We start from the raw sequence: 27,056 nt of genomic DNA on the forward strand, positions 1-27,056 counted from the left end.
GGGACAGGGAGAGCAAAGGTCCCGTAACTAAAGGATGCATTCCCCGAAGCTTTCCAAGGAGATGCCGCATTGCAAAGCCTCGCACAGGCCAGCCAGGCAGATTCACCCCAGTCAGAACGACCGAACAGTCATGGCAAAGTAGAGGACTGGGCTTGCATTAAGGATGGCCACAGGGTGGGGTAACGGGGCCCCAAAGTTCCCGTGAACCTAGGTCCAGCATGCTGCCCTGCCGTCCAGCCCTGTGTGACAACCACAGTTACACGGTGTTAAGGAGACGGCGGAAGCAGAACTTGCACTCAGTCCATCCTTGTCTGTGCAGACGCAGCCAAGCTAGCAAAAGCCCAGACGTATCAGCAGCCCACTCACCCACTTCCCTCTCCTTGAGGTAAAGACAAGAGCAGCAGCCTCTGGAACCTGCATGTATTTAAATTAGCCTTGGAATAAGCACACTGAGGCCCAATCCTGCTCCCCTTGGAGTCAGTGGTAAAACTCCTGCTGACAACAGGAGCGGGCCTGGGGCCTGGTACATGTCTCTATCTGAGGGGTTCCAGCTGCACAGGCATTAGTCTAAGGGATCCAATTGTAGAAATCCTGCTATTTCAAACCAGGCACCGTGGAGAACTCACCACTGCACCCTGTTCCAGCTCGGCTATTTCTGCATGGCTGGGGGGGAGGGGGGCCTTGCAATGCGCTAGCTAAGAAAACGAACTCCTGCCCGAGAAAACCAGCTCTGGGAAATGCACACCATCCCGCTCAACACTGGGACAGGGAGAGCGTCACGGCCACATCTGCTGCAAAGCGCACGCTGCTCAGGGTGGGCTCCGTGGCCTGGTTCCTCATTGCGGCGGGCACCTCCCCAGTGAAATCCATGGAGCCCCAGGCCAGGTCCTGGTTACTTAGCTCTTCCCATGCAAAGCCTGGGCAGCAGCAGCCCATCTTGAGGCAGGGGCACAGATGAGGATCGTGCAGCTGCATCAGGTGAGGAGGCCGGAGAGGCAGGTCCAGCTGCTAGCAGAGCTTGGAGGTGTCCGCCAAGCCAGCCCTAGGGCAAGTCCCAGCCCTCCCCAGCCTCCACACACTGCTGAGGGTCAGCAGCCTCTGCGGGAGCTCCTGTCACTCAGGGCCCTGGAAGTCCTGGGAGATCTCTCTGAGGATCAGCTGGGCTTTCCCAGGGAGCTGGCTTTGCCTTTCTCCCCTCAGCACGTCAGCTTGGCGCAGAGCACCGATGTGCAGCCATCCCGTTCGGCCGGCGTGTGACCCCAGAGGGGGGCAGGGGATGGAGTGTAGCAGCCCTGAGGCCCGGCCGTGCTCCAGCCATCAGGACCACAGCGTGGCCTAAGCAGGACCCGCCAACAGCTGGCTGCCAATTGCTGGAGGTGACTTTTAATACAGCTTGGAACATGGGGCAAGTCCCAGAGGACAGGCAAAGCTAACATGCCAATATTTAACAGGGCGAGGGGGCTGGCCTGGGTAACCCCAGGCCACATTGATAACGAATTCAGAGATGACAGCACAGTTCTGCCCTTGAAAATCTAGGAATCCGCATGCCCTGCTGGGAAGTGGCTCTTAATCCATGCTACAGGGAGGGCCACATGGCTCCTCTTCCCAAAGGGCAGTCTGGGAACCAGGGCCTGATCCTGGCCACAGCTGTGGACACATCAGGGAGGGTCTCACGATGTAGACCCGGGGAAGCCCATGCTCCCAAGGGGCAGTTCAGCCCTTCCCCGCTCGGTGAACGCTGAACCGGGGGCACCTGGCCTGGCATTTCCTAGAAATCCTGGAGCAGCTTCAGAGCAGCGTCTCTGCGTGTGGGTGGTGGGTATAACAGGCCAGGGGAGGCTAAGGCTCCACTGGTGTATGCCTGGCCTGCGCTCCGCCTCTTCCCATCCCTGCTCCACCCTTTCCCCGAGGCCCCCACCGCCGGCCATCCCTCCTCTCCTCCACTCCACCCCCCACGCCGGAGGTCCCCGCCACTCACCGTGTCCCTCCTCCCCGTCCCCGCGAGACCCCCCTACCCACCACGTCCCTCCTCACCCCCTCGACCCTGCAAGACCCCCCACCCACCCACTGCATCCCTCCTCATTTCCCCCACCCTGTGGGGGTGGAGGGACATGGCGGATGGGAGGAGCTTGCAGGGGGAGGAGGAGGAGAGGAGGGACTGGGCAAGTGGCGGCAGGGGGACCAAGTGGGGGAGAGGGTGGGGCCTGGGTGGGGCTGTGGGCAGAAGAGGCGGGACAGGGAGCTGGCCTCCTCCAGTGGACCCCTGCGTAGGGTTGCCATCTCTGAGTGAAGCTATTCCGGGAGATTTTCTCCACAACATGATGTAATTTCATTATCTTAAAATATCCTATTAAAGTCTCCCAGATTGCTTTCAATAGTCACGGAGAGATCAATGCTGATTCTGGGAGACTCCAGGCCAATCCTGGAGGGTTGGCAACCCTGCCGCCCTGCGTCTGGCCCACTGAGCCCTGCGGGTTGTCTCAGGCTCTGAGCAGGATACAGCTCCTCCCGGCCACGTGAACAGATCTGCCCCTGGTTCTGGCAGCTCGCTTTGTGGAAGCCCCCGCACCTCCTCCTACCAGGACCCAACTGCCTCGGCCTGGGCTCCCACAAATGCAGCCCCTGGGGAAATGTGGCCTTAGGGCCAGAGGGAGGGCAATGCCCAGCGAGCAGGCTGCCCGTCTCCTGCCCTTCTGTGCCCACAGCGCCAGCACTGACTGCAGCAAACTGCAAATCTCAGCCACGCCCGCGTCCGCACTGACAGACAGGATGGCTTGGGTAGGAGGGCCGTGCCGTGGAGGCTGCCCCCTCAGGGCTGGCTGAGCCGGTTCCCCCAGCTGAGCCGCAGCACCACGCAGGACTAGCGCACGCTTTCCAGGATTCCCGGCACCCTGGCCCTACCGTGGGAACATGCTCCCCAGCCCAGCAGCCCCGGGACTTCCTTCCATTCTAAGCTTGTGCTTCCGGAGCTTATCAGCCCCGAACAATGCAGCCCTCCAATAACACGGCCCTGGCGAGTGACTGCAATCCGGGCGACTTGCAGCCCTGGGAACGTTTCCTTCCATTGTCGGGAAAGCCTCCACTTCCGCATGCAGACAAAAGGCAGACAGCATCCTAATCTCAGCCCCAAACGTCCCACAGCTCCCACCCACCCCTTCTGAATCCCAGCACCAGGCAGGCAGGGGAGCGAGAGAGCTCTGGGGCACCAGACACAAAAGGGTTAAAAGGGACCCGTGCACACTGTGCAGACAGGGAACTTTGGGAGTTTAGGAAGAAAACACCTTGAGGTTTCTGGTAGCAATGTGCAGACAGAGACACCCCACCCTCCCACTGTGGAGGATTCTGGGTAGTGCAGTCCAAGAGGCATTTCCTGTTCTTAGTAGTATTATAATTACAACTACCACTAGAGGGCACTCCATAGGCAGGTTACATGGGGTTTTCTAGTCCCTGTTAAACCCCTCAGCAGTGGGCAGAAGATACCCCCCAAACAAGCTGCTCCAAGGGCCCCGGGTGTCTCTCTTCCCTTTTCTCCTGCACATCTGCCCCCTCAGACGAGACGTGTGCCCACCTCCAGTGGCAGCATTCAGGGCTGAGCCCCGGGCTTGGTCAGCCCCTCACAGCAATTTATCCCTATTAGGAACCACAATGTGCTTCAGCTTCCATAGGAAGAGTGGCTTCCCCCAGTGGCATGGCAGCAGGGACCGTCGCATGTCAATGCTCCTGGCTGGAGATGGGCTCATCCACCCTGCTGTATCTCTGTGTAGAAAGGAGAGCAACAAGCTCAGAGCTCAGGGAGCTGGCCAGAGCCACTGAAGGTCTCCTGGGAGGCATGGGGCAGGGAACGCCAGCCTGCAGGCTGTGGGGCGGCTAGCAGCTGGAGGTGTGAGGCGGCTGTTCCCCAGGCCCTGCGCAGTCCCCAGGAGGGTCAGCGATAAGAAAAGAAGGGAGTAAACTACCCCAAGCCTAACTCCATAGTCCTCAAATGAGAAGTGGGCAGACTCCGTTTCCCCACATTTCCCCTCGACTACATTACTGCTCCCTGGCCTGCACCCCACCCGACCTCCCTCAGCCCCCCCCATGAACCAGTGGGCGGGGATCAGATCGGGGCAGGTACCCTGGGCTGGGGTCTGCAGGGTGACTGGGCTGCGGCTGGAATCAGAGGGTGAGAAAGGACAGATGCTCTGAGTGGGGCAGTTTCCTTTACTGTCTGCTGGCACTGACCCAACGCCGGGCCTTGCCACGACAATGAAATAAACAGGCATGCCAGGGAATCTGGGCCGGGCAAGGTGTGCCACCCTCAGGCTCTTGAGAGTGCCTTCGGGTGCCCAGCCATCCTGCCCTCCCTCACCCTCCTCTTCCCCTTGTCACGCAGCTACTGAGGCAGAGGGGGCAGAGCCAGCAGAAAAGCTGCCCGGCCCGGTTGACAGAGTCACCGAAAGATCGAGTGGCCACCCTGGCCCCTGCCTCCAGACACACTCAGAGCAAATCTTCTGGGGTCGAAGGAGCTGTGGGGGCAGAGCACAGGGGCACTGACCAGCCTGCAGCAGCCGCTGCTGAGGCCTGCCCACCACCGCCTCCTGGGCAGCCAGGGGAGACATCCTGCAGGTCTGCGAGCGCAGCTGACCTTGCCACGCACACCCACAGCACGGAGTGAGCCGTGAGAAACAGAGATCAACTGTGCGGGGGAGGGGGGACTGTCGTGCCCTAGGAGCAGCAGCTGTGGGGAGAAGGTGCTTATGGTGCCCCCTGCCCCGGCTCTCTGTTTTTTTATTTATTATTTTGTCTGTGTCTCCCCCTCTAAGCTGTGGTGATAGCTCGGCTAATGCACAGGGCTCACTGCCCCTGATGTGCCATAGGCTCCACCTGACCCAGGACCCTGGGAAATAGCCCCCAACCAGGAGGCCGTTGCTGATTAGCACAGTTGCCCACTAGTGGGCGCTCTCGCATTGAGCAAGCAGGATGGGGGTCTCTGACCCAGACCCAGCAGTTCTCCTGAGTGGCCTTTGGCACCGGGCTGGGGTTTGATCCATAGCCCATTGCAGCTCTTCTGAGCATGGGGCGCTCGGGTCCAGTCGGTCATGAGGAGCCAGTCACCAGGCTGACCCCTGGCCCTCCCCTCTGCACTGCTCCTAGCAACTTCCCTGGAGATCCCTGCTGGGACTGGCCGGGGATTCCCGCCTGCCCCCCAGGAAAGCAGGTGGCGTCGGAGCCACGCTGATCTCCCCAGGCATGCACAGAACGGGGGTGCTGGGCTGGAAACAATGGGATGACAGCAACTAGAGCAACCGCCTGGGCCAGACTGGGAGATCCTGAGAGGTGGCCTGGTAATTGCACAGGGAGCCCCATTTCCTGCAGCCAGCTGTGTCACAGCTGCAGCTCGGCTCAGGAGCGGACACCAGGGCCCTGCCCAGTTGGACAAGCTGCAGCTCTCAGGCAAGGGTGGACCTTGTAACAAACCCCCAGTGTTGAGCAGTGCCGGGGGGCCACGGTCGTGCTTGGGCTCACTGGTGGGACAGAGCGTGACCCCTCCTGCTCCAGGAGCCCAGACCCTATCACTGGAGCCACAGGCCAATGGCCAGTAGCTGCCTGTCTGAGGAGCACTCCTCACTTCGCCCAGAAGGGGGCAGCAGAGTCCCACCAGCCCCAGCTGGCTCTCCGCAGGCTCTCACCAGACTGAGCCAGGCATCTCCTGGGGAAGCTGGCACTGTGACACCAGGACCTTTCTCAGCACAGCTGGGCCCCTTCTGCCAGATTCCTACCCCCAGCGGGCACAGCCGCTCCTGGGCTGGCTGGCGAAGGGGGGGGCCGTGGAGCGAACAGGCTGTTTCTCCTGAATCCCCGCGTCAGCCAGGCCTATGCTCACCCTCGGGCCTGAGCTGCCCAGAACACGGGCTGGGTCTGAATGGATGGAGATCCCCCAGAGAGCGCAGCACTGCCCCAGCCCAGAGGGGTCCATCTGCCTGGGTCCTCTGAGCCAGCCCCGAGGAGCCGAGGGCTGCAAGCCTGGGACCCCTCCGCACTGCCCTCTGGACAGGCAGCTCCATGGCTGTTCCCCACGCTGACAGGGCCCCAGGAGAACTCGCCAGGACAGCTGGAGCAGGGGCAGCATCTCAGCAGTAAACCTCTGGGGATTAACCTGAGAGAGGCCCGGAATGAGTCATCCGCTGGCAGCTCCCAGCGGGACGTGCCCCCAGGGGAGAGCACTGCGAAGGGCTCCCAGCCCCTGCCCAAAACTTTGCCAAGGGCAGGTTCTTTCCTGTAAGTATTTGTTGTGCAACAGAAAACAGCACCCAGCAACTGCCGCACTCCGCTCTGATGGGCGCAGGGCAAGCTCTCCAATGGAGCTCTGCCGGTGCCCCTCAGTCCCTACCCGCAGCCCCTGCTAGTTTGGCCCTGGGCTGCCCACACAGCTCTGCCAGCGCCCCTCAATCCCAACCCGCAGCCCCTGCTAGCCCAGCCCTGAGCTCCCGCATCCCAGCTCTGCCGGTGCCCCTCAGTCCCGACCCGCAGCCCCTGCTAGCCCAGCCCTGAGCTCCCCCCTCCCAGCTCTGCCGGTGCCCCTCAATCCCGACCCGCAGCCCCTGCTAGCCCAGCCCTGAGCTCCCGCATCCCAGCTCTGCCGGTGCCCCTCAATCCCGACCCGCAGCCCCTGCTAGCCCAGCCCTGAGCTCCCCCCAGCTCTGCCGGTGCCCCTCAATCCCGACCTGCAACCCCTGCTAACCCAGCCCTGAGCTCCCCCCTCCCAGCTCTGCCGGTGCCCCTCAATCCCGACCCGCAGCCCCTGCTAGCCCAGCCCTGAGCTCCCGCATCCCAGCTCTGCCGGTGCCCCTCAATCCCGACCTGCAACCCCTGCTAACCCAGCCCTGAGCTCCCCCCTCCCAGCTCTGCCGGTGCCCCTCAATCCCGACCCGCAGCCCCTGCTAGCCGGGCCCTGAGCTCCCCCCTCCCAGCTCTGCCGGTGCCCCTCAATCCCGACCCGCATCCTCTGCTAGCCCAGCCCTGAGCTCCCCCCAGCTCTGCCGGTGCCCCTCAATCCCGACCCGCAGCCTCTGATAGCCCAGCCCTGAGCTCCCCCCAGCTCTGCCAGTGCCCCTCAATCCCGACCCGCAGCCCCTGCTAGCCGGGCCCTGAGCTCCCCCATCCCAGCTCTGCTGGTGCCCCTCAGTCCTGACTGTTAGGATATAGATATTCAAGCCTGTCTGTAAAGGCCTATACTTTAAGAATTTAGGTGTATTCTTATCATTTAGCTAGTTATAGAGGTATAAAAGAAAGAATCAAAATCACTGTCTGTGAAAGGGCCTTCTCGTACTGTGACAGTCTGAGGTTCTGTTCTTAGGCTAAGTAAGGCCTTTGTCTAAGCAGCAGAGGCAGCCATAAGCTGGGAAGTGAACGGTCACATCCTCACATTCCAAACTAGTCACATGGAAATAAGGTGGTATTGGGCTGTTCGGAATCCAATCCTGTCCTGATATTCCTATCACCTCCAGAGAAAGGAAAGAGCCTAGAAGATGTAAAAGGAAACTTAGTGTGATAGCATCCTGTCTGGTAAGAACTCACTTATCAATAGACACAGCTGGAAAACCCTTATGTCTGTATAGATGTAGTTGTGAAATCCTCGCTTCTGTATTGTTTTGTATGTTTAGTTGCATGGTCTCTGTCTGGTTCTGTAATTGTTTCTGTCTGCTGTATAATTAATTTTGTTGGGTGTAAACCAATTAAGGTGGTGGAATATAATTGGTTAAATAACTATGTTACAGTATGTTAGGATTGGTTAGTTAAATTTCAGTAAAATGATTGGTTAAGGTATAGCTAAGCAGAACTCAAGTTTTACTATATAGTCTGCAGTCAATCAGGAAGTAAGGGGGGGGAATGGGAACAGGGGGTGGGGGTGGGGGTGGGGAAATTGGAATCATGTTTTGCTAAGGGGGGAATGGGAACAGGGATGGCTCTGTGGTGTCAAAGCTGGGAAGGGGGACACTGAAGAAGGAAACTGGAATCATGCTTGCTGGAAGTTCACCCCAATAAACATCGAATTGTTTGCGCCTTTGGACTTCGGGTATTGTTGCTCTCTGTTCATGCGAGAAGGACCAGGGAAGTGAGAGGGTGAAGGAATAAGCCCCCTAACACTGACCCGCAGCCCCTGTTAGCCCAGCCCTGTGCTCCCCCCTCCCAGCTCTGCCGGTGCCCCTCAATCCCGACCCGCAGCCCCTGCTAGCCGAGCCCTGAGTTCCCCCCAGCTTTGTCGGTGCCCCTCAATCCCGACCCGCAGCCCCTGCTAGCCGAGCCCTGAGTTCCCCCCAGCTCTGCTGGTGCCCCTCAGTCCCGACCTCTATTCTATCTGGGGCAAGAGGGAAGATTTATTTGAACATGCTCTTTCCTTCTACTCATCTAGCAGTGAAGTCATAAGATGCTGCTGACATCACCCTCGTTTCCATGGCAACACACTGATGGCACCCACCGAGAGTGGGCCTCGGGTGCAGGATGAGAGCCCGGGAAGGGAGGGGGAAGCCGAAAGGCTCCACCACAGGAGGCGCTTTGGCACCAGGCTAAATTCCCTCTAAGCTGCGCAGCTGCAGGGCTCAGGGCCCCAGCGCGGAGCTGCCCCGGACTTGCCACGGCTGGGGGGAGGCGCCTCCCCCCCGGCCCCAAGCTGCTGCGGCGAGAGAGGGCTGGGGGGAGTTCTCTCTCCCCACCATAGCCCCTGGGCAGCCTGTACCCCAAACCCCTCATCCCTGGCCCCACCCCACACCCCAACCCTCTGCCCCAGCCCTGAGCCCCACCCACACTCCGAACCCCTCAGCCCCACCCACACCACATGAATTTTGTTATGTGCATCAATATGAAGGTGATGTGTCCCCTGCACAGGTCAAGGAGGAGCACTTCTGCAGGGCACAGTGGCAGGGCTGTGCCTGCCCCTGCAACACTGAGCAGGGAGTCCCGGGTGGGTGCAGCAGGGGGGCTGCCAGGGGCACCTCCCCCCAGGCACGTACGCTGTGTGAGCACGGGACTGAACATTAAACATCCGGCTGGGGAGGAAGCTGTCGAGGGGCGGGGATCAGACGGTGCTGCCAGAGGAGCCAGACAATGACATCATTGGCAGAGTCGCCCTTCCCTGTGGGGCGAGGGCTCAGCTCCCCCGTGCCAGGCACCATCGATCTGCTGGGGAGATGGGGCTCCAGGCTGGGGTCTCTGGTTTCCCGGAGCTAGGAGGGGATCCCCACCTGTCTTAGAGGCACTGGTAGCACTGATGCTGGGGGCGGAGGGGCTGGGTCGTATGAGCCCAGGGCAGGACATTGGGGCAGAATTTGCACTGGGCTGCCTGGAGGGGGCACCAAAAACACACCCCAAACCAGCCCAATCTGGAGGAGAGGCACAGCAGCTCCGTGAATGCTGCCTGCCCACCCCACCGGCACCACAGCGGAACCCAAGCTGCCATCTGCCATGCTGCGGCTTGGAGCGTAGCAGGACAGCCTCAGCCCTGCAGTGGGGGTGGGAGTTCGGGGATGCTGGTGGCGGGTCCTACAGTGCCTGGGCTCTGGAGACAGCTGGGCTGGGACCTGGCACTCGGGCTCAGCGAGTGACTTGTCCTCCATGGGCAGGGTGGGCACAGGATGAGGACTGGCGGACGGGCACACGGCACCCCCAGCGGCTGGGTTGCAGGGACACAGGCCTGTCAGCCCGGTGGCAGAAGCCTCAGTGCTTGGGGCCCCATGCCAACCTCCCCAGCTGTGCCCCCCGTAACTCCCGCGGCCAGGGACTGGATCTGCCCAGGGCCATGCAGATGAGGAAGGTATTAGTCCGGCCTCCCCCATTCTCTCTCTGGCTCCAGGCCTGTATCCCCGGGGCACAAAGGGACCCCTCCGTGGGGGAGAGGAGGTCAGACCCTGCCGAGATAGCCGTCAGCCCTCCTGACAGCAGGACATCCCCAGCAAGGGAGGGCACCCCCCAGCTCCTCCCCACCGCGAGGGAGAGCAGCCCCGGCAAGGGGAGGGAGCCGGGGGCTCTGGCTCACGTACCTTCCTGTGCCCAGAGAAGAGGAGGCCGAGCTGGTGGATGGAGCCCCCGTTCTTGGTGAGCTCCTTCTTGAGGGTCCTGGGCGAGGGCAGTGCCCAGCGGGTCTGGGGGCCCTGGATGTCCAGGCAGTTGAGGGTGGTGTCGGAGGTGAAGCAGTGGCCCTTCGTCTCCTGCAGCAGGCTGCCCTCGCTGTGTGTGCGGCGCCGCAGGGAGCCCTGCACCGTCAGGGTGTAGGTCGCCTCGCAGCCCGATGGCTCAATCATGCTGCATCGCTTCCCCTCGCTCCTCTCCAGATAGAGCTGGTCACTGTCCTCCTCCTCGTCCTCGTCCTCGTCTTCCTCCTCATCCTCCTCGTCCGTCGGGCCGTCCGCCGTGCTGTCCAGCCGCAGCTCCGGGATCACAAAGGCCGGGCTGGAGCCAGGCTGCTCCTCCACACACTCAGCTGCAATCACCACCTTCTCCTCCTGCAGTGGGGCCCCCAGGGCAGCCTCCTTCAACACCCCCTCTGCTGCCCCTTCTGCGGCCGGGCAGGCATCGCCCCCTGCCACCTTCTCCTCCTCAGAGGGCATCACCCTCAGCTCCTCAGTGTCCGTCTCAAGCATCTGCCAGGGAAAGACAGGACAAAAGGGGGGAAACGATAAGCCAAGGGGAGCCAGGAACATCCCCCAGTGTCCCGGGGGGGGGGGGGGGGCGTACCAAGGTCTCTCTCGATTTCTAATCCCCCAATATGTTGATTCAGCCCCACTGCTGGGTCATTGCCCACAACGGGCTGGGCCAGACCGCAGCTCTTCCAGCTCTGGAGTGGGGCGTGCTGCCCTCTGCTGGTGCTGGGGGAGGCAGCACTGGGCAATGTCCTTCCAGCCCCAACCACTGACCCACAGAACGAGGGGCCATGATGCTTTATTATCCTCATTACAACTGGGCCCGGGCCCCCCAACCCCGTCCCTGCCGAGGACTCTCAGAGCAGTGCCAAAGAGGAGGGGCAGACGATGGCAGGACTGCATCATATAAGAACATAAGAACGGCCGTACCGGGTCAGACCAAAGGTCCATCTAGCCCAGTATCCTGTCTACCGACAGTGGCCAATGCCAGGTGCCCCAGAGGGAGTGAACCTAACAAGTAATGATCAAATGATCTCTCTCCTGCCATCCATCTCCATCTTCTGACAAACAGAGGCTAGGGACACCATTCCTTACCCAGGCCTGGACTACCTACACGCCCCCTCAGCTTCAGCACCAGGCACAAGCCAGGGACCTCTGCTGGCAGCCTGCGTGGCCCGGTAGCCCTCATGAAGACACGGCTCTGGAGGGACCCTTGCAGAGCCCACCCAGAACCCAGGGCTTCCCACCAGCCCCAGTCTGTGCCCACTGACCATCCTCCCAGACTGTCCCATGAGCCCCACCTCGCCATAGGGCTTGGGCTGCTTGCAAGTGGGGCACCCTCTGTCACGTGGCAGGGTCCGCCTGACTCAGAGCTCTCTGATGGGTCCCCACAGAGTGCCAGAAGCAGCTATGTCACCAGCAGGGCTGCTGCTCCGAGCTCGGAGAGCCCTGGCATGGCAGCCCCACTCAGAGAGCTGAAGACACCGGCAGCCACGGACCCTGGGGTGGTGGGGACGAGGCACTGGGAGTGCACGAGGCCAGGCCAGGCTGGCTCGGCACAGTCTGGCTACGGGCACCCGGCACAGGTTCCAGACACAGATGGGCTCAGCCAGAGCCCGTGACCAACAGGCACCGTCCTTACCCTGCATGGCACCCCAGCACCCGCTGTGGCTTGCCTCAGCCTCCCGGAGATCCGGCGGAGCTGGCCCGGCTCTCCGAGCACCAGGGGCCAGGCTGCAGCAGGGAGAAGCAGGCAGTGAAACCAGACACACTCGTCTGGCAGCTCCTGCCCCTCCTGCGCCACAGGAACAAAAAGCAAAGGGGAAGTGCCGGCCCCTGTTCATCTGCTGATTGCCCAAGGCTCAGCCCAGCCTGGGCCTGCACTTACAGCCTGCCTTGGGCTGGCCACATGCCACTCACTCGGGGCTCCCAGATCCCAGCCCCCTGCTGCTCCTCTTGCTCTGGGGTTCCCACCCCGCCTGCAGCACCGTGGGGCTCTCATGAGCCAGGCCCCAGAAAAACATGGGATCTTTTCAAATGGTCATTGTCAGGTTTGTTCTTCACCTTCTGGTATTTGAGCCTCGGCCGCCCCCAGTTCTGCAGCCACCAGGGCCAGCCACGGGCTCTCTTTCCCACGGGGAAGGTGAGATTCTCAGGGAACCACAGCTCGGAGCTGGGCTTTGAGACAAACACCCCATAGAGTGAGACCTGTGATCACATCAAGAGAGCAGGCAGCACCGAGGTCGCTTGCTGCTGCTGCTGCTGGCTGGCTCTGAGCCAGGGCCCAGCACCCGTGGGCCAGCTGGTGCCACCTTGCCTGGGCATAGCAGTGCTCCAGGATGGTCTGGGATGAGGCATGGCTTGGGAAAGGCACAGCTTACCCCCTAGCAGCCTGCAGGCACTAAGAAATCATCTCTCCTTGGGGCACGCAGCTGGGCGAGTCTGCTGGGAGCCCCCGGTATCAAAGCAACTGGACGGAAAGAGGCGGGGCAGGGGTGGGGGTTGGGAGAAGGGGTGGGTGGGAGTGGGGCCTGGGGCGAAGCGGGGGGTTGAGCACCCGTGGGACCTGGAGGAAGCCGGCGCCTGTGACTGGGAGGAGTGGGAGATACGCTGGAGGGTAGGGACAGGATACAGAGGGACCAGACAAATTGAAGGATTGGGCCAAAATAAATCTGATGAGGTTCAACAAGGACAAGTGCAGAGTCCTGCACTTACCAGAAGGGGGGGCAAGTGGGGCAATTTGTCCCAGGCCCCGCAGGGGCCCCTACGAGAATGTCTGAGGCTGCCCCCACGCCTCCGCCTTTCCCCATCCCCCGGCACCTCAGCGCGCCGCGTCCAGGAGCGGCCCCGGACAGCGCTGCAGCGGCCTGGCTCGGAGTCGTGTGGTAAGGGGGGCGGGGCTGCGAGCTCCGGCGGGCCGAGCGGCGGGAGCTCCTGGACGCAGTTCACTGAGGCTCTGGGAGAGGGGGTAAGCGGCATGGAAAGCCCCTCTGAGCCAGGCACCCCCCCAGCCCTGACCCCCAGCTCTGAGCCCAGCCCCTCTGAGCTGGGCACCCCCCGACCCCCAGCACTGAGCCCAGCCCCTCTGAGCCGGGCACCTCCCGACCCCCAGCACTGAGCCCAGCCCCTCTGAGCCGGGCACCTCCCGACCCCCAGCTCCGAGCTCAGCCCCTCTGAGCCGGGCACCCCCCGACCCCATCCCCCCCCCCCAGCCCTGACCCCCAGCTCCGAGCCCAGCCCCTCTGAGCTGGGCACCCCCCGACCCCCAGCACTGAGCCCAGCCCCTCTGAGCCGGGCACCTCCCGACCCCCAGCACTGAGCCCAGCCCCTCTGAGCCGGGCACCTCCCGACCCCCAGCTCCGAGCTCAGCCCCTCTGAGCCGGGCACCCCCTGACCCCATCCCCCCCCCAGCCCTGACCCCCAGCTCCGAGCCCAGCCCCTCTGAGCCGGGCACCCCCCAACCCCCAGCTCCGAGCCCAGCCCCTCTGAGCCAGGCACCCCCCTGACCCCATTGCCCCACCCCCCCCCGCAGCCCTGACCCCCAGCTCTGAGCCCACCCCTCTGAGCCGGGCACCCCCTGACCCCATCCCCCCACAGCCCTGACCCCCAGCTCCGAGCCCAGCCCATCTGAGCCGGGCACCCCCCCAGCCCTGACCCCCAGCTCCGAGCCCAGCCCCTCTGAGCCGGGCACCCCCACAGCCCTGACCCCCAGCTCCGAGCCCACCCCTCTGAGCCGGGCACCCCCTGACCCCATCCCCCCACAGCCCTGACCCCCAGCTCCGAGCCCAGCCCCTCTGAGCCGGGCATCCCCCGACCCCATCCCCCCACAGCCCTGACCCCCAGCTCCGAGCCCAGCCCCTCTGAGCTGGGCATCCCCCGACCCCATCCCCCCACAGCCCTGACCCCCAGCTCCGAGCCCAGCCCCTTTGAGCCGGGCACCTCCCGACCCCAGCCCCCCACAGCCCTGAACCCTAGCTCCGAGCCCAGCCCATCTGAGCCGGGCACCCCCCTAGCCCTGACCCCCAGCTCCGAGCCCACCCCTCTGAGCCGGGCACCCCCCCAGCCCTGACCCCCCAGCTCCGAACCCAGCCCCTCTGAGCCGGGCACCTCCCGACCCTAGCCCCCCACAGCCCTGACCCCCAGCTCCGAGCCCAGCCCCTCTGAGTCGGGCACCCCCTGACCCCATCCCTCCCCAGCCCTGAACCCCAGCTCTGAGCCCAGCCCCTCTGAGCCGGGCACCCCCCGACCCCCAGCTCTGAGCCCAGCCCCTCTGAGCCGGGCACCCCCCCAGCCCTGACCCCCAGCTCCGAGCCCACCCCTCTGAGCTGGACCCCCCCAGCCCTGATCCCCAGCTCCGAGCCCAGCCCCTCTGAGCCGGGCACCCCCCGACCCCATCCCCCCACAGCCCTGACCCCCAGCTCCGAGCCCAGCCCCTCTGAGCCGGGCATCCCCCGACCCCATCCCCCCACAGCCCTGACCCCCAGCTCCGAGCCCAGCCCCTCTGAGCCGGGCACCCCCCGACCCCATCCCTCCCCAGCCCTGAACCCCAGCTCTGAGCCCAGCCCCTCTGAACCGGACACCCCCCCAACCCCATCCCCCGCCGCCCTGACCCCCAGCTCTGAGCCCAGCCTCTCTGAACCGGACACCCCCCCAACCCCATCCCCCCCACAGCCCTGACCCCCAGCTCTGAGCACAGCCCCTCTGAGCCTGGCACCCCCCGACCCGGAGCCCAGCTCCCCACCCAGCCCTGGGCAACAGTAGCGCCATCCCCAGGCAGCGACAGCCCATTGGCACCAACCATCACCATCACCCAGCGACAGCCCATTATGTAATTGCAAATGTATACATACCATTAAAGCATTTAATGTTTTTAAATAATGTATTTTGTGTATTTTCAAATTCTTAAAAATTATTTTTTGAATGTATTTCACTGGTTATTTTTTACATTTCCAAATACATGTTACTAGAGTATTGCAACATTTTTTTATGGAAGGGGCCCCCGAAATTGCTTTGCCCCAGGCCCCCTGAATCCTCTGGGAGGCCCTGGCACTTAGGACGGAAGAATCCCATTCACTGCTACAGACTAGGGACCGGGTGGCTAGGCAGCAGTTCTGCAGAAAAGGACCTAGGGGTTACAGTGGATGAGAAGCTGGATATGAGTCTTGGAAAAATTGGAAAGAGTCCAGCGGAGGGCAACAAAAATGATTAGGGGGCTGGACCACATGACTTATGAAGAGAGGGGCTGAGGGAACTGGGATTATTTAGTCTGTACAAGAGAAGAATGAGGGGGGATTTGATAGCTGCTTTCAACTACCTGAAAGGGGGTTCCAAAGAGGATGGAACTCGGCTGTTCTCAATGGTGGCAGATGACAGAACAAGGAGCAATGGTCTCAAGTTGCAGTGGGGGAGGTCTAAGTTGGATATTAGGAAACACTATTTCACTAGGAGGGTGGTGAAGCACTGGAATGCGTTACCTAGGGAGGTGGTGGAGTCTCCTTCCTTGTAGGTTTTTAAGGCCCGGCTTGACAAAGCCCTGGCTGGGATGATTTAGTTGGGAATTGGTCCTGCTTTGAGCAGGGGGTTGGACTAGATGACCTCCTGAGGTCCCTTCCCACCCTGATATTCTATGATTCTATGACTGTGCTAGAGGCTGGTGCAAGTTTGCCAGGTCTCGGAGCGGCTCATCAGACCGTGGGCTGGGCCTGTGTTTAACGTGGCTCCAGCCCAGCTCCACTAGCTTTTCTCTTTTCCCAACCAGCACAGTTATCACCACCTTCAATCTCATGTAGCACCCTGTGCACCGGGGCTTTCCTGACACAAGCTCTCTGCAGCCAAAGGCAAAGGGAGGACGAGCTGTTGTCCCAATGAAAGCTTTAATTCATACTTGACATTTCAAAGGCTTTCACTGACTTTCCTTCTTTTTCCCGACCCCATGAGGACAGGCGTGTGCTCGGGGAGGGGACGGGGGGGGACTGTCTGCTGCATCACGTGCCTCCATCACGCACCCCTGAGTCCTACACCGTGTATTACAATCAGGATAGGACAATAACAGGTGTGTGTCTACACACATACACACACATCCCTCTGTCTGAGGCACTATGTCCTTTCACAGCTGTTTCACAGGGACTCCAGTGAGCATGTGTGTGAACAGCCTCGTTTTCCACTTGGCTCCCCAGTGCTACAGCCCCAGGCAATGCTGAAGAGCCCTGGCTAGGCCCAGGGGTGCCCTGCTGCTCTCCTGCTCTCTCTTTGGGCAGCAGGGGGCAGAGGTGAAGCAGAGGCTGGGCCGTAAGGTGTCCTGCTCTCAGAAGAGGACGACAACCACCTGCGAGAGGCGACTCTCCCAGGGAAGTTTGCCGATTTACTCCTTTGCTTCACAAAGTCAAGAACAAGTTAGTTCTGAAACCAAATGCCAAGCAGCAGCAATTCCCTCAGTGCGGGCACTCCCAGCCCTGGGGAAATCATTAACCTCTCCCTGCAGAGCTAACGAACCACCGGCTAAGTGCTCCTTCCGCCCACAGATCCAGTTTGTATAGATTATCGCTCACCATCAGATTTCACATGCAACAATAAAACTGCTGCCAGTACTGGGCAATGCCACAGGGGGCCCTGGGCACCGCACAGACAGCAGGCTCTGTCCTAGAACAACCAGGTCTTCTAGGAACTTTGGGGCCCTTTCCTGCACCCCACATGCCAGACTCAGTGCACCCTGGAGACATCTTGCAGACAAGGGACCCAGAGCCCCTAGAGATTCCTACCCCTGCGGGAAGCGTGGGGAATTCCAGAATGGCACCAAGCTTCACTAGTCCCTGACTGGTTTTAGAATGGCTACCCCCTGAGTGGCAGATTGCAGTGATACAGCGACACCTGGGACACAGGGGAACAGGTGACATGGGACGGACCAATCCTGAAAGGACAGCTGTTCTTAGAGCCCAGCCCGTTCCTAGAAGTCATAAGGTCTGGTTTTCAGGGGGACTCTGGGGAGCAAAGTGTTTCTAGGCATAAGCGAGAGATTCCCCAACTGCCTAGCCTGGGTTCCCCCACAGGACATTTAGAGCTTGCCAGTCATAGAACTTTTTATTACCTTTTGAAACTTAAGATTGCAACTCATTTGTGTACCTACGTTTACTTGCTTTAACCTCGTAAATAACACTCTGGTTTCCTTTTCCTAGTCATATAGCTTTAGATAGTTTATTACAGGATTGGCCACAAGCCTTGTCTTTGATGTGAGATGTAAGATAAACTGAGCTCGGGTAAGTGACTGGTCCTTTGGGTCTGGGAGTAACCTGAATATTGCTGTGATTGGTGGGGTAAGGGCCCATCCATCACAAAGGCAGGCTCCCCTGGCTGGTACCCAAGGGGACTGTCTGTGACCCCACGTTTCAGCTGTTACGGTGCTTGGGGAGTTTCCCAGTTGGAGAATTGGTTGGAACTCACAGCCAGGGTGGGGTTTTTGACCTGGTTCCTGCCAGTCTGCTCTCAGCTTGGTACTCACGCTTCTGAGTCTCTGCAGGCAGCAGGTACAGGAGCTCCGGTCAATAACTGCCCCATGCAGCAAGCCAGCCGAAGGCCTTGCTCATGTGTGCAAGGAAGGGCAGTTAGGAATAGACTGGCCTGACACCTGTGGAGCCCGAAATCCTCTCTTTATCCAGAGCAGGTACACTGCCAGCCTGCATCTCCCCAGACCAGGGCAGCCTGGTTCTCCAATGAGAGGGGAACTGAGTAGACACAGCCACCCACTCCTTGGCCTCTCTGCTGCAGCTGGCAAACATGGGATGTGTGTAGACATAGCTAGATCAAAGTCAGCTCAAGTAACAATCACAGTGAAGCATCATCATCATGGGCAGCTGTATGGACTAACCCCGCCGACCCAGGATCCTGGGTACATGTTTGAGTGGCCTGTGCTGCTGCTGCGGCTTCACTACTATTGTTGTTCACACTAGCTGGATCACAACTAGCTGGGGTCTGTCTACACATGCTGCAGTCACACCCCAGACCCAGGCCCCCAGACAACTGTCATGACATTCAGATTTCGAATAGTACTGATCTGGAGTCAAACCAGAGACTTGGAGCTAAAATGCTCCATACTCTCAGTTCCACGAGCCATTTCACACCCCCAGGACAATTTCTTGTACAAATGTTGGATGTTTCCAAACTTGCTGTGTGATGCTCATCCTACCTAGTGTGCCCAGCAATCACACTAACTTGGGCATTATTTATATCACATTCATTAGTATTATCATTTCATGAAATAATGATGGGAAAACCTACACAGGTGACTTGTCCTAGTGCTCCCTGATTCGCAGCAATCCCCGTGTCAGTCTCTGCTCGCGCCTGAAGGCTGCCTATCAGATCACTCCTTACATTTAATATTGTTGGATGCCTGCATCAGATAAGGGCTAACAGGAAATGAACAAGCTCCTTTAAGATGAGAAACATTTTTGGATTAAATTAAATCTCTGTGCAAATTCAATCAAAGGGTCTGCTGTGAGCAGGATATGAACAGACGCCCCTCTCCAGAGCCACACGGCAGGTTTTCCATCTCCAGACTGTTCAGTGCGAGCTCCAGCCATGGTGTTCACTGCACAGTGAGAGGTCAGCACCCGAGGAGAGGCCTGCTGGAATGGAACCGGTTTGTGAGAGCAAGAGCAGAGCAGAGGATGGCTCAGAGGTAGCAGAGATCTCTGGAGGAGGGGCAGCCCTGAGCTCACCTGGCTCTGTGTGCACCAAACTGAAAGGAAACTATTGGCCCCCCACGAAACACGCAGAGGCCTGGGCAGCTCAGGGACTCCTGAAAAGATAACAGATGCAGAATTTCTCTCTGGTCACAGGGCTCAAATCAGCAGCTGAAAGTCTGTCGGGTGCCTGTGTGAAATTCAGAGATTCTGAGGCCAGAGGGGCCAATGTGATCTCGCCCCCTGTGTGACACAGGCCAGAGAATTGCCCCCAAACAATTCCTAGAGCAGAGCTTTTAGAAAAACTTCCAGTCTTGATTTCAGAATGTCAGTGATGGAGAATCCATCTCACCCCTTGGAAAATTGATCCAGTGGTTAATTACTCTCATTGTTAAAAAATTACACCTTAGTTCCAATCTGAATTTATCTAGCTTCAGCGTTCAGCCATTGGCTAGTGTTAGACCTTTCTCTGCTAGACAGAAGAGCCCATAAGAAATATTTGTTCCCCATGTAGGTACTTCTAAAGTGTGATCAAATCACCCCTTAACCTTCTCTTTGTTAAGCTAAATAGATTGAACTCCTTGAGTCTCTCTCTCTATAAGGAAAGTTTTCTAATCCTTTCATTATTCTCATGGTTCTTCTCTGAACCCTCTCCAACATTTCGCTATCCTTCTCGAATTGTGGACACCAGAACTGGACACAGATTCCAGCAGCAGTCAAAACACCTCTTGACTCCTACTCAAGATTTCCCTGTTTATGCATCCCAGGATCGCATTAGCCCTTTTGGACACAGCATCGCACTGGAAGATGATTATTCACCACAATGCCCAAATCTTTTTCAGAGTCACTGCTTCCCAGCAGAGTCCCCCGTTCTCGAAGTATGGCTGACATCCTTTGTTCCTAGACGGACACATTTGCATTTAGCTGCATTACAATTTATACTGTTTGCTTGCACCCAGTTTGCCAAGTGATCCAGATTGCTTGGTACCCGTTCTCTTCATAACCATGCCCCCAATTTTTGTGTCATCTGCAGACTTTATCCATGATGATTTTATGTTGTATTCCAGGTCATTTACAACAGTGGTTCTCAACCAGGGGTACGTGTACTCCGGGGGTACACACAGGTCTTTCAAGGGATACATCAACTCATTGAGATATTTGCCTGGTTTTACAACAGGCTACATAAAAAGCATTAGCCAAGTCAGTACAAACTAAAATGTCATACAATGACTTGTTTATACTGTTCTATGTACTATACACTGAAATGTAAGTATGATATTTATATTCCAATTGATTTATTTTATAATTGGTAAAAATGAGAAAGTCGGCAAATGTTCAGTATTAGTGTGGCTGTGACACTTTTGTATTTTTATGTCTGATGTTGTAAGCAAGTCGTTTTTAAGTGAGGTGAAACTTGGGATACGTGAGACAAATCAGCCTCCAGCGCACAGTCGTCTGGAAAGGCTGAGAACCACTGATTTATAAATATGTTAAATAGCGTGGGGCCAGGAACTGGTACCTGCAGGACCCTACTAGAAACACCCCTACTCAATGATGATTCCCTGTTTATAATTATATTTTGAGACCCATTAATTAGCCGATTTATAATCCATTTACTATGTTAATTTTATATCATTCTAATTATGTCATGCGGTACCAAGTCAGTGCCTTACAGAAGTGTCAATTACATCCACACTATTACTTTTATCAACCAAGCTTGTAAGCTCATAGAAAAAAAAGGATGACAAGTTAGTTTGATTTGATCTATTTTCCATAAATCATGTTGATTGGCATTAATTATATTACCCTCTGCAAATGAGTGGCCTCCTCTCAGGTGCTCCCTTGTGGCAGCCCTGCAAGTGGCCCTCACCTCAGTTTCCCTCTTGGGTTCCCAGGAAGTCCATACCAGCTTATTCTCTAGTTCATCAACAGTTGATTAACCAAAACACAGTACCAAAGTCCCAAACCAACTGTCCCATCAACCTGTGCAAGTCAGTTTTAAAACCCGGGCTTCAGTCCCATCATTCTGGTGTCTTGCACCAGACCTGGACTCTTTAACAGTCGTCCTCTGACCCCCCGCCAGAACAGCCACCCTAGGCTTTCCTTCCGGGGCACAACCCTGCTCTTCCCAGCCGGAGCTCCCACAGCCTCTCTGCAGGGAGCCTCTCATGGTTCCTCTAGGACCCAGCTCTCTGGCAAGGAGATGCCAGGGGGTCAGCCCCTCTGCAGCTGCCTTCCTGCAGCCCTCTCCAGCCCTCCGGCCCTGGCTCTCTGGCCTGGGGACTCCAGCCAGCACCGCCTTGCAGCTCTCCTGCCTTCAGGCCTCTCCCAGGAACCGTCTTCTCTCTGTGGCAGCTCTCATCTGCTCTTCCTGACTGAACCACTGGATCTCACCTGGCCTCCTCTAGTTCCCCACCCTCTTCACTGGCCCAGCTGGCAGCACCTGGACTGGAACAGGCCCCCTGAGCCCAGGTTCCTCTAATGGGCCAACTACCCTGTTACCCTCCTTTCATTCTTTATTAATCAAGTCCTGCATCAGTCACTCCATGTATCTTGCCCGGGATTGATGTCAGACTGACAGGCCTATAGCTACCCGGGTTACCCCATTTACCCTTTTAAATATTGGCACGATATTCGCTTTCTTCCCGTCCTCTGGCACTTCCCAGGGTTCCAAGACTTATTGAAAATCCACAGCACCACAACTCTGGGGTGCAAGTTATCCAGAGCTGTGATTTAAAGAGGAGGGCTTGCCACCCAAACTGGCATCTCATCAGTGGGCAGGAAAGTGCCCCTGCCAGGCCCAGGGCTGCACCGGCACGGGGAGGGGGAAAGGGAGACAGCAAAGGGGACATGACAGGGACTTCTACTGCAGAAACCTGCCGGAGCTACACAGGTCAACAGCAGCATCTGGCCCCCCTCTTCCCAGGCCAAGGGGGCACCTGGCCCCCACCAATCTCTGCAATAAATTCCAACAGGAGAGGTCTCCCTCCTCCCTCTGCTCATTGTGTGCACTGAGCATTGACCCTGGGATTGTGACTGGGACAGCAAACCCCAGAACATGGCGGGCCAGCACGAGGGGGTTGTTTGTGTGCTGTCTCCGTAGCCTGGCTAGCGGGGGCAGCCAGGACAGGATGCTGAAAGGGATGTTGGGCGTCTCGGCTCCCCCCGGCTGCTCACCTGGAGGGGACTGCCATCCAGGCACTGGATGCCACTGGGATGGGCTGCCCCTGTGCAGGGCCAGAGTGGGAGACTCACCTGCGCAGAGGCCAGCATGAGGCGCTGGCCCCATTCACGGGGGGATCTCACAGCAACTCTCTGCTTAACTATTGAACCTAGGCAGCACTGGCCCTATTGAACTGGCGAAGAACAAGAAATGTATCAGCAACACCAGCCTGTGCTGTAGAATCGATTGTCCAATCGGCTCGGGGGGCTTTCCTGGTGCGAGGACAGTGGGTGCCATTGCAACCGTCTGGATCTTGAAAAGCAAACAAAACCAAAAGCCAGCCTTGCTTGAAATGTCTCCGAGCCCTGGAAGGAGACAAAGGCCTTTGCAGAAGGAAATGATCCTATGTCAGCAGCCTAGAATAATCCCATTACCCCATTACTGTCATCCCCAATTGATAGCTCTGGATAAACTAAGTCTTAATAGGGTATCACGCAGCCCTCACTGCTGCAGTGACCACACCACATGTTCATAAAAGGACCAGGCTCTGCACGCTCTAGAAACGAACTGTAAACAAGCTTGTTTGTTCAACTCCGGAATAATATATAGTGATGGCATCTTGGAGAAGGCAGCAGCCAAACAGCAACAACAGACCTTCCCTGAGCGGCCAGCCCGCCAGAGCTTCCCAGGCCCCCGAGAGACAGTCGCTGGCAGTCAGATCTCAAGCTGGGAGGGGGGGCATGTGCATAGCCGGGTGTGTGTGTCAGGGAGAGGGACCGAGTGTGCGAAAGCTGCAATGGTTTATGACACAAGCCCTTGCTGCCTGCACTCCACTCCTCACCTCCTGGAAAGAGGGGCTTGCCTTGGATTTCTCTGGGTAGATCAGGGGGCTGGATGCTCATCAACCGAAGACAGCCCATGACAGCCAGCGCCATGCAGAGAACAGGCACAGAGCTTCTGCTGAGCTCTGCTGCCTTCCTGCACGGCCGCCCGCCTGTCCTGCCATGCCGGGGGCACCATGCAAATGCTGTCCCATGGCAGGGGGGGAGGCTGGTGATGTAATGCGAACGACTAGATTAAAACCAGCAAGCTCGTGGCACTTGCGCGCTTGGCTGCCTTGGAGTGCGCTCCCTGCCAGGTCAGTGTGCTAACCCCAGCAACCTCGCCTTTCGCAGCTCGCAGGGCAGGCATGGCGCCGCTCGGCTCAGCCCGCTGAGCTCTCAGCCATTTCCTGTCGCCATGTTGCTCTTCGGTAGCCATGGCAACTGGTTTTAATCGGCGAACTCTCACGAACTCTCACCTGGCGCCCGTGCCCGGGGAGCAGCCAGGCTCCAAGCCCCGTGGCCTGGGTGCCCATTGCCTGCGCTCTCACAGCACTGATCCATCTAGGGAGACGATCACAAGGGCAGCATATTCCAGACTAGACAGGCTCCTCTCCCAAAACTGCAACCCCCCACTGCTGCCCAGGAGATGGAGCGTCCCAGACAGCCTTGAAAACAAGCAACTGGGTAACCTTCTTGGAGAATCCCAGAACGGGATGCACGCAACCTGATGCACATGCCCACAAATCATGCTGCTGGAGTTCACAGGGCATGCAGGCTGTCCCCAAAGCAGAGGAATTCACCCAAGCAGGCAAGACTGTGTCGGCCTTCTGAAAGTGTCAGGACACATCAGAGCAGGGTACAAACACCCTCCCAGCACAGAGCAGAGCAGAGGGGCAGCTCTAGCTGCGTGCAGCACGTTCCTAGCAATCACAGAAACACACAAAGAGGAAGAAATCTCCCCATGTGCAGTCACCTATAGTCACAGCACTGAGCCCGCCCTCCCCAAACCGCTGGCTTCATACACACCGCCAAGCAAATGGATTATTGGCCCCAGCTACATTTTTCCTGTGTCCAACTCCTCCACCCTCCCCCTCTCTCCCCGCTGAGATTAGGGAGTTTGTTGAAGTGGTCAGTTTAAAGCTGGCTGCTAGATCACACACCCATTTGATAAATGGCTGCAAAAGCAGCGAGCGAGCGGCAGCACCACTTTCAACAGAAAGCCCATTGTCTGCAGCTCACATTGTAAATGTTGCTTTTGCCACAGGATGGTTTCTTCAAAGGGCCCTGCTGGAACAGCCCAGCACTTGAGGGGAAACTGCAAACAGCCACACTCCCTACAAACCCCAGCTCATTTCTCCCTTTAATGCTATCGCGTTTTTTTAAAATCCTGTGAAAGAAGATATCATTCAGCATCACTTTGCAAGGTTACAAAGCAACGGTGAAACAGAACAGATTCCCCCATCAGAGACCAAAGCCAGAACTGGAGCAGGGAGTCCTGGAAACTGAAGAGACACCTTTTGATTTAAAAGGACATTTTTGCTCCAAACTCTGGGTACATGCTGCCTCTTCGGACACTTCGAGCCCCAGCCAGTTCACAACAGATCAAAGGCACAAACCACACACCACAAAACTTTCAGTGAAACACATACCAAGTCTGTTCTCTCAGTGAGGAGCTGAATCCCAGTTAGCAGCATCCACGTCTACCTGCAACAATACCCAACCTGCAGCTCCGCCCGCTGCATGAGAACTAGCAGCGCCCGTGCCCTATATACGTCCACATCAGAGCTTCAGTGGGATGCTAGCGCAGCAGCCAGCCTCTGCTTCTGCAGTTATTAATGTCCATGTCAAATGCTAGCTGAAGACGCACCAGCCTCTCCCCAGACAGCGCGCTCCTTTGTGCCCATTGTTCTATTGAGGGCGCTGCTGGAGTTCCCCAGAGGCACCATTACCTGCTGAGAAAAGGCAGGTGGGTGACCACGGTGCCACCAGGCAAATCTATAGATCAGATTTAAACTCCTGGCATCAGCTTTTCCGGCTTGCCCTGTCCTCAGGCGACACTAAGCAAGAGACCAGTTTTAATGCTTCCTGCAAATAGAAACTCTACCGCTATGTTTCCAAACTACTTTCTGCTGGAAAATGTGTGATGTCTCAAACAGCAAGTCCTTAACCCCAGCAGTCCCTGCACTGTGCAACTGCCGCCCCGAGCCAGCACCATTCCCGAGGGAATCAACAAGCGACAAAGGGAGAAAAGAGCTGCAGTGCCAAGGACTTTCTATGGTTTAATGTGCCCCAGAACCACAGCTGCCAGACGAGGTGCCTGTTTCCCCTCTGCTGGCAGGGCCCAGTCCCCTTCTACTCCACACACCCGTACACATGCCCAGGTACACACGCATGTGCACCCCCCCAAATCCTGCTAGAACTGCCACTCTGAGCACTCCCAGAGCACAAGCACAGGGAGTGGCACTGGTGCTGTGCATCGGCGCTCACTGGAGTTGGCGCCTTGCCAACTCCTCCGCTTTGCTAGTGCTCCTCCATAGCCTTCTGCATGACCGTTATTTCTGGCTGGCTGGGCAGGCAGAGAAAGCAGGCGGAGGCAGTGGGTGATAGCAGAGCCCTCATTCTGACCAACTGCCCTCCCCCTCCCCTGCCAGGCCCTGCTGCTAAGTGCTGTTCAGGTTTGGTTAACAGCAAGGCCAGATTTCAGATGCCTCTGCTAAATCTCCCTCCCCCGGCATTATGTTGAATTGACTTGGATAGGCACCTTGCCCTACAGGCTGTGGACTGAGACCACAGCTATCAACAGGCCACTCCACTTCAGCTGTTTACCCAGCACTCTGCACAAGAGCCATCATTACCATTAGCTCCTTGCTCCTCCCTGGCTGAGCTGATTACACCATGCGCTCAGCTATCATGAAGCCAGACTTGAATGTAAATACATTTCCAGCCTTGGAAAGGGGCAGAGCTGGGCGTGCTTGAAACTCAGCTCAGTACACAGACCTCAGCCTGTACATATAACACCGCCCCACACACACCCCCAGAGAGAGACGGCGGGGATGGTCCATGCATGAAATGCCTCACTGCCAAGCCTGGTCCAGCACCTCACATACAGCTCTGGCTTCCTCTTGTTAGCAACGGGAAATCTCATTAGCTCAATAAGCCTGGTGTCTGCCAGCCGGTGCAAAGCGCCATACCCCCATTCACACACACTCCCTGACATCGGGCAGGCATGGGCTAAGGGCAGAATCTGGCCCCAGGGCAGGTGCACCCTGAACTGTACCTGGGTCCTGCATGGTCCTGGCACTGAGGCCCCAAGCGATTTGAAGTCTCGCTGCAGCCAGTGGGAGCTGCTCCCAATCACACTGGAGAGCTGTCCCAGGTTCCTTGTGATCCATAGGCAGGGAACCCAGAGCCAAGCTCAGGGCTGTGCTGCAGTGTCCACAGCAAATCTGGACAGCAAGAACCTCTGGTCACAAACACTCATTTCAGGAGCATTTCTACTGACAGGGACTGGTTCCCACAGCCCTGTGCTCCTTTCCTGCAACCTGGGCTGGCTGGCACCAGGAACGGCCTACACCCTGGGCAGAGTGCGAGGACGCTCTGTGACGCTGGCCGACAAGGTGCCAGCTTACACCAAGGTCTTCCTGTCTCCACGGACCACTGACAAACCCCTTGCTGGACCCAGACGGGCTCCCCGTCAGTTATGAGAACTGTAAGAATGTGTTTAGTGTTTAGACTTTATTGAATGCTTGTGAGTTGCTGCCACCATTAACGTCACTTCTAACATCTGTATCCCATCCTGTAAGGGAATATTGGCGCGTTTGCATGGTAAGCCTCTGTGACTGGGGCCTGATCTAGACTACAGCGGTTGGTCAATGCAAGGCAGCTTACGTCGACCTAACACTGAAAGCATCTGCACTGAAACGTTGCTCCTGACGATGTAAATCACCCACTCTGCCGACTTAATACTCCACCTCCGCCAGTGTCGTAGTGTTTAGGTCGATGCACGGTCAGTGTAGACACTTACGTCGACTCTAGCAGTTTCCAGGAGGTGTCCCACAATGCTCCATTGTGACCACTCTGGTCACCGTTTGGAACTCCGCTGGCTGGCGGCTGTATACGCCCCCCCCCAAAGCCTCACAAATTATTGAAATTCCATTTCCTGTTTGCTTGATGTGGAGAGCTCCCCTAGCAACTGCCCAGCTGACTATGCCGGTTCCACGCTGCAGACACACACCTGCCTGGAGCACACAGGAGGTGGTGGATCTCCTGGGTCTGTGAG

General features: G+C 58.0%; 1 protein-coding gene across 2 annotated transcripts in view; it reads right to left on the reverse strand.

The window, feature by feature from the left end:
* Nucleotides 1-27,056, reverse strand: part of RGS3 (regulator of G protein signaling 3) — a 191,985-nt gene that overhangs the window by 13,645 nt on the left and 151,284 nt on the right. For both annotated transcript variants that reach the window (XM_065418588.1, XM_065418589.1), the window contains one exon: nucleotides 10,017-10,616. In XM_065418588.1, the coding sequence (XP_065274660.1) occupies nucleotides 10,017-10,616 (600 nt within the window). The remainder of the gene's footprint in view (nucleotides 1-10,016; nucleotides 10,617-27,056) is intronic.

The sequence above is a fragment of the Emys orbicularis genome, chromosome 18 (assembly GCF_028017835.1).
Source record: "Emys orbicularis isolate rEmyOrb1 chromosome 18, rEmyOrb1.hap1, whole genome shotgun sequence".
NCBI lineage: Eukaryota > Metazoa > Chordata > Testudines > Emydidae > Emys > Emys orbicularis.